Genomic DNA, 12,842 nt, shown 5'->3' on the forward strand with positions numbered 1-12,842 from the left:
CTTACTAGTATATCAATTATAAATTGCTGAGAGAAAAAAGGAAAATTAAAAAAAAAAAAAAACATTTTTGACCAAAGTACTCATTTTAATGAGTAATTTTGTTTAAATGTTAAAAACCACCCAAAAATAATTATTTAAATTATATAATATTGTAATTTATTCCATGAAATTGACAGAATTTAAATATTCAATTATCTGTCAGAGTAAAACCTAAGGCTACTAAAACTTGACATTTTCAAATTGCATTTTTGTTTGGGATTTAAAAAAATGTGTTATTTCATGTCAAAACTCTCTGGTTGAGTCATCAGGAAAAAATGCACTCCATCCCCAAGAACTAATTAGTGTGATACCATAATCAAAGTTGTCTGACTGAATTGAGACATATGAAATCTTGACACCCCCCCCCCCCTCACCTTGGACGTTGCAGAAATTTGATGTTCCCCACCTTGTTTCAAGGAAATCTTCACGCTATGATTTCCTCCTGTAGACTTTGCAGAAATTGCAACATCTTGTTTCAAGGAAATCTTCACTCTATGATATTCCCATGTGTTGATGCTAATTCTGAAGTAGACTAGATTATTTTGTTCTATGGTACCCCTTGATTTTTCTTTCTTCCTAATTTTAATTTAGAAGGGGTTGGTATTTACTTGAACAAAGTTCGGGCAAAAGTTAAGCCAATGCACATATTACATTAAACACTTTATAATATATTTTATGTGCTTAGCACAGTGTAAAAGTAAAACATAAAACAAACACAAAAATAACGCAATAAAATTCTTACACATTGAAGAACCTATGTCGGAGAGATATATATCGCCCTCACAGGCAAGAACGAAATTTGAAGTATAGCGCCCTCACAGGCAAGAATGAAAATTCAGGAATACTACAGTGGGTATACTTGAAATAAATGTCAAAACAGTGAAACAATAATATATCTAAAATTTGCTAATCTGTAAATTTACGATATGCCCAAGTCATTATGAAAATTAACACATCTTGCGAAATCCTGGGATATAGTGAAAGAAGATAAAACTTCATATATATTTTTTTCAGAGTTGTGTTTGTCTTTGCTGACATGTATTCTCTAATATTATAATGAAGAAATGCTTATTTGAGAGTTGGTTGTCATGACAACCGTGGCTACCATGACAACTGTATTGAGTTGTAGTTGCAAGAAAACTCAATTACTTTCCCACTCTTGAAATGAAGAAATGCTAATTTGAGAGTTGGTTGTCATGACAACCGTGGCTACCATGACAACTGTATTGAGTTGCAGTTGCAAGAAAACAACATTATTTTCCCATTTTTGAAAATATATGCAACCCTATACATTCATATAATATGCTACGTATATGTATATATATATCTATATATATGTTACAAAAAGGCATTGAGATATGTACCTAACATGTACTGCAGATTTTTCACATAGCTTGCAGTTTCAGTTTGACCATACATTAAAACCTGCACTAGCTGTAACCAGGGTAACCGGGATATTAGACAACCAACAATATATTCACTGAAAATTGTTAAAATACCAATAGTTAGACATTGTATATGTTAATTAGAGGTCTATTTTATCTATAAGTAGTATAGTAAGAAGCTGAAAGCATGGTTCATTTTGAGGTGCTGATTTTTGTTTGCGGACTCAAATATCAATTTGATTGGATATATTGCACCATACTCTGTATACTGCCCCATGATTTGTTTATCAACTAGGTGATTCAATTCCGTTCAGGGTGTACAATATTACAAGTAGGTCATAATATCTAACAAAAATGGTTTCAGAGCTTGGAAACCGTTTTTGTTAGAGTTTGGAAAATGCAACAATACACATAAAGTAGCTATGAGCTTCGATATGTATAGCGCCCTCACAGGCAAGAATGAAATTTCGAGTATTACGCCCCCACAGGCAAGAATGAAACTTCAAGAACACTACACAGGTGGGTTTACTCAGAACAGTGATAAGTTAGGATGTGAAGGAAATGTGTAATACCATCAATAGAACTTATTAGGAAACAACCTACAAGAAATAATCAGTTTAGAATAAAAACAAATCCCTTTTTGTTTTACGGTTATTTGAATTGTTCGTTTTCAAAGGCACAAGATAGTGATGGTGAACTATATTAAACTTAGATATAGAAGTGGTCATTATATACAGCGTTTGATCTTTTATAATTTCATATTTTTTAACAACATATCAAAAATTTAGTTTTCGCAGCAAAAATTTCTATCATTTTGGTGTAAATACCCAAAAATTGATAATTTCCTTGACAGCGTGTCTTTAAGAATATGCCCAATTTCTACATCAACATTCAGTTATACTTTCGATTCATCACTGTAAGAAACTAGGCACCTTTATAAAGTGCTATATCTACCGTTTATATGCTGTATGACAAATATTACTCTGGTCATTGAATCTTCGGTTTATCGAGATAGACACAAACTAAAACTATTGTCACAACATGTTGATACAACAGTGATAAGTTATAAAGTGGATGTTGGTTTAATTATAGTCTCAGTAGGGTATTTCTGTGAAAGCTAGCTCTATAAACTTGCAGTGAGTAATGAGTAATGTACTGTTTTGGGACTTCCAATGTTTACACTATCTTGATTACAAGGTGATTAGAATTGCTATTACCCACTTGAGTAATGTACTGTTTTGGGACTTCCAATGTTTACACTATCTTGATTACAAGGTGATTAGAATTGCTATTACCCACTTGAGTAATGTACTGTTTTGGGACTTCCAATGTTTACACTATCTTGATTACAAGGTGATTAGAATTGCTATCATCCACTAGAGTAATGTACTGTTTTGGGACTTCCAATGTTTACACTATCTTGATTACAGGGTGATTAAAATTGCTATTACCCACTTGAGTAATGTACTGTTTTGGGATTTCCAATGTTTACACTATCTTGATTACAGGGTGATTAAAATTGCTATCATCCACTAGAGTAATGTACTGTTTTGGGACTTCCAATGTTTACACTATCTTGATTACAGGGTGATTAGAATTGCTATCATCCACTTGAGTAATGTACTGTTTTGGGACTTCCAATATTTACACTATCTTGTAGAATCACACAACTGAGGAACCGCTATCACCCACTTGCGTAATTTACAACATATAATGACAATAGGTTTAGTTTGTGTTTATCTCAGTAAACCGACACCTCGCTTGCCAGAGTAGTAAATACTTTTGATGCTGAGAATCATAATACTGGAAATACCAATGTAATGCATGGTTGACTATAGTCTAGGTGATATCTGTGGCTTTGAATCTTTCTCCACCTCTAGATGAATCAGAAATCATGAATCAAAGGTTGTTTATGCAAATGAGTAAACCCCCAACTCTTAGAATGATGTAGACAATGTATACATAGTATCCTGATATACAAATATACCATATTTGGACATTATGTAAATCATCATGACAAATATACCATATTTGGACATTATGTAAATCATCATGACAAATATACCATATTTGGACATTATGTAAAACATCACGACAAATATACCATATTTGGACGTTATGCAACTATCCCCAATAAACCCTAACATATCATTGGACAGAATTCTGTGATTGATTAACAAAGACATGATCTCAATTGCTGTGTGGATGGCTTTGTTTGAATTTGAAATTTCATCTCAGGACCTCATTCCTCTAGACGTGGGGAAGTCAAATCCACAGATACCCTCTAGACTAGATCATTAATAATATACTTTGGCCAGAATTATTTTTTTTGTCAGAGGTATTAAGTGAATCAATTTATAATTACTTCAAAATATCTCGAGAAATTGGGTAAAAAATATCTATGGTGAATTTTCATAAATATTAGCTGATATGTTATATTCATTAATAACCATGGTAACACATTAACATACAAGTCAGAGGGGTTTATCCTTTGACTTATACAATGACTAGTAAATGTCAGATTAGTTCAAGGTCAAGTTCAAATTGTCAAATCTGGGCAACTTGGATAAATGTAAAGACAAAGTTAACAAACTAGTGAACAGTGTTACTTTTTTCTGTTTTGTATTTTTTAAAATGTTTTTATAAAGTATGCAGTAAATATTCTCTTATTGCATATAAATGCAGGAATTGATCACATCAAAAAATAAACCGAGATGAAAGGTTGATGTGAATGACTATTTTCCTGATCACATTATCTTTCTAATTTGTAGATAACTTGACAGACTTAATGACACCACAGTCTTGATGACATCATAATCTCATATGATGACATCACAAGTTCACATCATGACATCATAATCTAGCATTATGACATAATCTCATATAAAAACATCGTGCATTCATATGACATAATAGCCTCACACAATGACATCATAATATCACATGATGACATCATAATCTCACACGATGACACCATAATCTCACACGATGACATCATAATCTCACATGATGACACCATTATCTCACATGATAACATCATTATCTCACATGATGACATCATAATCTCACATGATGACATCGTAATTGCACATGATGACATCATAATTGCACACGATGATATCATAATCTCACATGATGACATCATAATATCACATGATGACATCATAATCTCACACGATGACATCATAATCTCACACGATGACATCATAATCTCACATGACATCATAATCTCACATGACATCATTATCTCACATGATGACATCATAATCTCACATGATGACATCATAATCTCACACGATGACATCATAATCTCACACGATGACATCATATTTTTACATGATATAGGATGAAGTAGGCTTTCGTAAAATGGAATGAATATTGAACCGTCCACTGGAATCCATTTTGATTTCACCATTATCCATACTTGGCATTAGTTTTTCATCCATTGACCCATGACCTTGCCCAGCTGATGTGGTCCTGAAGTACACATAGAGGATCATGGCATAAGTATGATATATATAAAGACTTTTCATTTATTATAGATTTTAATAGTCAAGAAAGTCTAGTAGAACCCCCGGTAATTGTAACTTCACTATTTCTTGTGTTAATATTTCCAGTTACAGATACCGGGGTTATAAAGATTGAGGCATAACCTACAAATCTATTTGTGGAGATCAACTTTCTTAAACACCATAATGAAGTCCTAAAATTCATCAAAAATATTTCTGTAATCTTGACTCATTCCCTGGAAACACCCATTGATCAACTTAAGTTACATTCTTAAAAACAATACTACTATGGAAATCAAGCTATCGGCAAACTAAGATAGACACAAACTAAAACGATTGTTATTGCATGTGCTGGATTACAAAAAATGGGCGAAAGTGGTGCCTTAAGAACATTGTAATCAAGACAGCATAAAGATATAATGTGCAGCCACCTGAGATAATCTTGCTATTAGAGATGCCACCCTGCTGTGAGTGTAGTTACATCAATGTATCTTGTTAGTTTATATCAACGTTGCAATAACAGTTTTAGTTTGCGACTATCTTAGCATGCCCATAGCTTAAATTCCATTGTTGTATACATATGCAATGTTTAGTTGTGTGGGTAGAATACCTTAATACTCTAAATGTCTAAACTGATAGAGGCACATAATTACAGTAATACAACTTCAGACAGCATACTTTAGTAAAATTTCATATCTGGTTCATAAGATTTCTTTTCTAGAAAAAATTCAGCTCCAAGAGAAAAATTATCCCTAAATAATGTGGACCTTGACATTATGTCAAATACTAAATCATGTCAAAATATTTTGTTCTTGTTATAAATGAGGAAAGAAAAGTGACACATGTAGAAATTGAACCCACGTCCCCCTAAACGCTTGTCAGACTGTATATATTGTTCATTAGCAAATAGCAGGCTGATCATACATAAAGCCTGTTTTCTGTCATTTCTAACTTGACTCTCTGTCATGCACACAATCGCCTGCCTAATCATTATGTCATCCGCCATCTTGTAATCATTTTATTAATGGTTTGAGGCATGATTGTGATTGGTATATATCAAACATGAAATCATTAATGTTATCTATAAATTAAGATTATGATTGTGTCATATGCCTGATTAAAATGTATGATGCATGCCCCATCATACATACATACATACATACATACATACATACATACATACATACATACACACACACATACATACATACATACATACATACATACATACATACATACATACAGACAGACAGAGACAGACAGACAGACAGACACACACATACATACATTGATTTTCATGTATGCAGCCTGCTTCACCATGTCTCATCCGACTGGTAGCAATCACTAACACATTGCCCTTCATGTTTTTGAACATCGAAACATCACAATACAGAAACAAAATGAAGACAAATACATAGGTAGCAAGGAAAAGACTGGGATGTTTAGAAAAGTACTTGCAGGATAACTTGTTATTTTGGGTATTAAATGAAATTAACAGTAAATTTGAAGTGTCGGGAAATATTCATGTAATTCAATGATACGACGTGTTCAAGCGTCTAACTACTAATAATTTGACATCACAAACAACAAACACTATAAAAAAATCAAATAAAATTGTACAGTAACTAAATTATGTACTTTTATGTTCAGTATTCACTGGTTTCTTCTATCAAAAAGTGTTAATGGTAAGTTGATATGTGAGTGCATATATCAGGAAGTGGTGTTGCATGAATGAAGTGAAAAAAAAATGCAGAAAAGGTGGAAGACAAAAAAAGAAAAACTGAAGTCACATGACTACTTCTACAAAATTGACAAACAAGCTTAGTTTAGTATATTTAAGTTTTGCTATAGAAATTGCTTGCAGTATAGACATCTAAAATTTAGACAAAATTGTACAAAGCAAATTTCAATTTGTGAAGATGTATACACGAGAGTTGAACACGATGTTCAGTCACTGGACTACATATTACCTTCAAACATGAATCACTTCCATGTGGGAGAAGCTGGGATGCATTCAATGACGAAAATGAAATGAAACGAAATTAGTATAATAATGCAAACGGGTACGGTAGCTGAAAGTATTATGATTGGCTCACTCTACGCATATGTAATAAGTTGAATTTAGTGATGAATTGGCTTGTTTTTACTTTGTTGTTTTTGGAAAGGATAGGGAGAGATGTGCACTGGTAATATACAAATAATTACTTGATTTTAAATCATTCTTCAACCAGTCTAAAGCCATTCTAAACAAGATTTGTGATGATCAAACCAGTGTAATCACTGTCTAAAAGTGTTTCCTTGTAGTCATTTGCATACGTGATGTCATTTTGGTTATTTGCATATGATGATGTCATTGTGGTTATTGCCATATCATAATGTAAGAGTGGTATTTGCATATCAAGGCAGTGTGGGTATTTGCATATCATGTCAGTGTGGGTATTTGCATATCATGTCAGTGTGTGTATTTGCATATCAAGGCAGTGTGGGTATTTGCATATCAAGTCAGTGTGGATATTTGCATATCATGTCAGTGTGGGTATTTGCATATCATGATGTCAGTGTGTGTATTTGCATATCATGTCAGTGTGGGCATTTGCATATCATGTCAGTGTGTGTATTTGCATATCATGTCAGTGTATGTATTTGCATATCATGATATTAGTGTATTTATTACTGGTATTTGCATATCATATAATTACTGGTATTTGCATATCATATAATTGCTGGTATTTGCATATCATATAATTGCTGGTATTTGCATATCACATAATTGCTGGTATTTGCATATCATGATGTCAGTGCATTTTATTTGCATATCATGTCATTGATGGTATTTGCATATCATGATGTCAGTGCATTTTATTTGCATATCGTGTCATTGATGGTATTTGCATACCATGATGTCATTTGCATATCATGATGATGTTGAGTGCATGTTTTTATCATTTCCATCATAAACGTTGCTTTCTCTAATGTCTAAGCTTGCATATTCTGGTGTGCATATAATCATTAATATATTTTATTATAATATTATTGGGCGATTATTTGAAATACACAGGATAGTCTTTGTCATACTTGAGGATTGCATAATTACAAGTTTCACTTTAAAAAAAGTTAAAAAAGAAAACATAAGTAAATAAAGAAAGTTAATGTTTATAAAATTCCTCGGAACTTTCAGCAGGCAACTATTTCAAAAAAAAATCCCTGACCAATTGTAATTGCCAGCATTCTCTACACCTCTGACATGTTACAGTCTTAAAATAATGACAGGTTTTACTGAGCTGTGACTTGAAATATTTACACCAAAATGTAATTTTTTAATTAATGTCTTATTCAGCCATTATTTATATGAGTAAAAATGCAGTTTTTTTAATTACCTTGGTTGGATAGATTCACCAGTTTCCAGAGAAGTTTGTGTTTCAAGGTCTGGTTGGTAGTTGATATCTGCCTGCACCTCGATCTGGTTTGCTTGCCCATTTGAAGTGACCTAAGGGTGTAAAAAAGATTCCAAGGGGAATAAGCCAAGTTTATTTGTGTGTGTGTGTGTGGTGGTGGGGGGGGGAGTAAACTGTAAAATGCATTGCTGGGGGGGGGGGGGGGTGGGGGGTGGTCCTTATCATATCATCCCTTCCTTTGCGACTGTATAGACACACTTTAGGATAGCACAGTGGAAATCAAAGTAAAAATTATCCTATTTTGATCATGTTGCTGACGGATGTCTGATATATGTAAATATATTGCTAATATGCTGCATAACCTGCTATTTACGGGGGGCCAAATATGAACATTCACACATGTCCACAACGGTCAGGGGGTGATGGTGGGGGTTGGGGGAAGGTGCTACATATCATAGAGTTAATGCCTGTATTTCTTTGATTGGCATACCCTTTATACTATAAAAGTTACACAGTAACATTAACATTATATTAAATAGAATATTTTATGAAAACATTTTCACCTTTTTTGTACAAAAATATCATTTTAACTAATATCATATTTCTAATGTTCAATTGGATGTTCATTTCTAGATTTTTCAAAAATTTGAAGTGGGCAGTGGCTGACCAGGTCATTGGAATTTAAAGATCTTTACAGTTGCCATTATCAAAGCCAGGACTACAGTAACAGTAACTTTGTCCATAAATTTGTTAATATACTGTAATAATTTAAACAAAATATAATCTATCATAATGAAATTCAAGTTCATACTACAAGAAATATATTTCACAGGAAATCATGACTGCTATGAAATTGTCTCAAAGTTCAGCAAATCAACCACATCAAACAAACCTTATCTTTATCCACTGATGATGTTCTTGAATTTTCACCATGGTAACCGAATCCATGGAGACTGCCATTTTCATCAGTACTCATCGAATGGGTAGGTGAACTGTAGCTGGAAAATCTGTTTGGTCTTTACAATTCAAAGAAAAAAAACCAAGAGTGAAACTTGTTTGTCAGTTAGGAAAACTCATGTCAACAAAAATTCACAAGTTCCTAAATCTTCAATAATTGAAAACGACAAATTGAGAACCATCTAAATTAACCTAGACTGTTTTCAACATTTGTCATGAAACATTTAGAAAGAGTGATTTCTCAAAGGACTCTACAGTACTGAACAATGCTGGCCCACACCTCTGATAATACCTGCTATCAAATAGCGCCCCCAGTGGCCAAACATTTCAATCTTTTGTCTTTATAATGACCAGCACATGATATATCGACTCAGGTACCTTATGCTGGCCCACACCTCTGATAAAACCGGCTATCAAATAGCGCCCCCAGTGGCCAAACTGTTCAATCTTTTGTCTTTATAATAACCAGCACATGACATATTGACTTTGGTACCTCATGATTATAAATGTTTGTGTTTTACTCTCATTTCTCAAATAAGCTATGTACCTGTTTATTTTCTTCTTCTTGTGGTCAACTTGAGCATACAATGGATCCTCTTTTGTAGGGGTGATTGGTTTCCGTGGTGATGGTTGTCCTGGTGATGAGAGCTCAGCATAGCCATTGGTCATTTCGTGACCATGATCACTTGGAGAAGATGGCATTTCATCTGAGAGACTGTTATAGTACTCCATATCACTACTTGACGTCAGAAGCTTTAATTCACTAGTAGAGAAAAACAAACTTGGAACTTGATTTTTTTTTACAAATTTTCTTTCTCCATGGTTATTTGTGAGGCATTACAATCAAAAGCAAGAAACCTGACACAAAACATCGTCTGGCTGAACAAAAATCTTACGAACATCGCTACATTTTATCGTCTGGCTCAACAAAAATCTTACAAACATTGCTACATTTTATTGGCTGGCTCAAGAAAAATCTAACAAACATTGCTACATTTTATCATCTGGCTCAACAAAAATCTTACAAACATTGCTACATTTTATCAACAAAAATCTTACTAACATTGCTACATTTTATCGTCTGGCTCAACAAAAATCTTACAAACATTGCTACATTTTATCATCTGGCTCAACAAAAATCTTACTAACATTGCTACATTTTATCAACAAAAATCTTACAAACATTGCTACATTTTATCGTCTGGCTCAACAAAAATCTTACAAACATTGCTACATTTTATCAACAAAAATCTTACTAACATTGCTACATTTTATCATCTGGCTCAAAAACTATCTTACCAACAGTGCTACATTCATCTAGCTCAACTTGACAAAAATCTTACAAACATTGCTACATTTTATTGCCTGGCTGAATAAAACTCTTACCAACATAGATATTTGTTAAGCAAGATGATAAAATGAAGCAATATTAGTAAGACTTTTGTTGTATAAATTTAGTTCTCACATACCCAGTTTTTCTTCCTTTCCTCCGTGAGACGTCATCCTCAGTAACACTGTTATAGTACTCAGTATCCTGTGGAGATTGTGGTACTTTCACTAGTCCAGCTTTCAATAAGTGTCGTCGACGTTCGTCTGACAACTCCACACCGTCTACTTCTTTGCCGCCACTAGGTGGCGCTCTTTCAGAAATGGTCATCAGGTCTGGTAATGCTGGAGAGTCGATGTTGTTCATCTGATTGTAAAACTCCTGGCCACAGTTGTTGATCTTAGAAGAAGGGGTTTAGAGTTGAAAGGTCATTAGTTCAAAGGTGAGAGTTGATGGTGTTCATCTGATTACAAAACTGCTGACCACAGTTGTTGCCCTTGAAAAAGGGGTAGGAGCCGAAAGGTGCATCTTCTCTGGTTGTAACAAAATCACTACGTACCTGTTGTAAGAAGAAAATCCCCCATGTTTCTTGTTGTGATTTGTACAGTAATACTTGTTGATACAAGGACTTCTTCTTCCACATACGAAACCAACGTTGTAGTAAAATAGTGGCGTCCCACTTCTTGTTATCAAGTTCACTCTTGATAATCCTGTACTGCTTCCTAGCGAGGTAACCTCTCACAGCTGACAAAAATAAACAGATAAACAAACAGTGAACAAAAAGATGAAAACAAAGATAAACAAAACAGGTAAACAAAGATAAACAAACTAATACATAAACATATCACCAAGTGTAGACAAGAACTAAAAGACCTTGTATAATATCGATATAGAATACATTCATTTCCTATCATTCATGGTTATATTCTACTGTTGTTTAACTATCAAATGTCGGAATTGGCTATTTATTTCATTTTTAAGATCTCATACAACTCTGGTAATCCAGTCTTCAGTTTACTAAGATAGACACAAACTAAATCTATTGTTGTTCAATGTGGTAGATTACACAAGTGGGTGATAGCAGTTCCTCTGGCTCTGTTGTGGGATTCTAATCACCCTGTGATCAAGATAGTGTAAACATTGGAAGTCCCAAAACAGCACTGCAAGTTCATGTAACTCTAAACCAGTTTTAAGAGACGCCTCCCCACTGAGACTATCATTAAACCAATGTCCATTCAATAGCTTATCACTGGTGTATCAACATGCTGTGACAATAGTTTTAGTTTGTATATATCTTAGAAAAACTGAAGGCTCAATGACCAGTGTAAAAATATGTTTGTAAAGCAACAAAAAAGTCTGCCAAACTTGAAGCGTGATGTTCACTAGATACTTTGACAAGTTCTACAACACTTACAAATACTACTACTTTGACAGTATCAAGAATACCATGGAGAGTGTAATGTAGGCCACTTGAGAGTTTAGATATATCTATATGTGTGCATTTGTGTGTGTGTGTGTGTGTGTGTGTATTTGTGTGTGTGTGTGTGTGTGTGTGCATACGTGTGCATTTGTGTCTGCGTGTGTGCATATGTGCGTAGTTGTGTGTGAGTGTGTGTGCATATGTGTGTATTTGTGTGTGTGTGCATATGTGCGTAGTTGTGTGTGAGTGTGTGTGTGTATTTGTGTGTATGGGTGCATATGTGCACATGTGTGTGTGTTTGTGTGTGTTTGTATTTACGTTGTCTGTGTGTGCACGCACGTGTATTTGTGAGTGTGTGTGTGTGTGGGGGGGGGGGGGTGTTTGTGTGTGTCTATCTCTATGGTATCACAAAAGTTGGTGTGGAAGGCACACCAAAATAAAGCGGGTGAGTTAACTTTCAAGTGTTCTTGACTCCAAAACATTCATTAATATTATGCTTTTTACATAATGACTATGAGGTCAATTTATCTTCTATATTGATAAGGAATAATTAACATAACATTTGCATACAACTTCAATTCTCACGAATACAATTAACATAAATAAATACAAATTATCCTCAGATCATGCTATAGACAATACATTAAACTGAAACAAAAATCAGAAAAAAACATTGCCATTCTCAACCATATTATTTTACTTTCCATCTTTTTAGGAATGTATTCTTGTACGTACAGTGGTTGACTTCGTAAACAACCAACAATCTAAGTTTTTCATTTATCAAGAATACAAATACAGAAAGACATATAG

The 12,842-nt window shown here is 33.9% G+C and overlaps 1 protein-coding gene across 1 annotated transcript in view; it reads right to left on the reverse strand.

Moving 5' to 3' along the window:
- Window positions 1-4,239: 4,239 nt before the first annotated feature.
- The window catches only part of LOC144450538 (myosin-IIIb-like), a 35,847-nt gene continuing 27,244 nt past the window's right edge, over window positions 4,240-12,842 (reverse strand). The window contains exons 29-34 of the mRNA XM_078141183.1: window positions 11,172-11,356; window positions 10,755-11,011; window positions 9,833-10,048; window positions 9,221-9,344; window positions 8,311-8,420; window positions 4,240-4,901 (exon numbers count right to left, since the gene is read on the reverse strand). Of these exons, the coding sequence (XP_077997309.1) occupies window positions 4,757-4,901; window positions 8,311-8,420; window positions 9,221-9,344; window positions 9,833-10,048; window positions 10,755-11,011; window positions 11,172-11,356 (1,037 nt within the window). The 3' untranslated portion in view covers window positions 4,240-4,756. The remainder of the gene's footprint in view (window positions 4,902-8,310; window positions 8,421-9,220; window positions 9,345-9,832; window positions 10,049-10,754; window positions 11,012-11,171; window positions 11,357-12,842) is intronic.

Source organism: Glandiceps talaboti, chromosome 20, assembly GCF_964340395.1.
Source record: "Glandiceps talaboti chromosome 20, keGlaTala1.1, whole genome shotgun sequence".
Classification (NCBI taxonomy): Eukaryota; Metazoa; Hemichordata; class Enteropneusta; family Spengelidae; genus Glandiceps; species Glandiceps talaboti.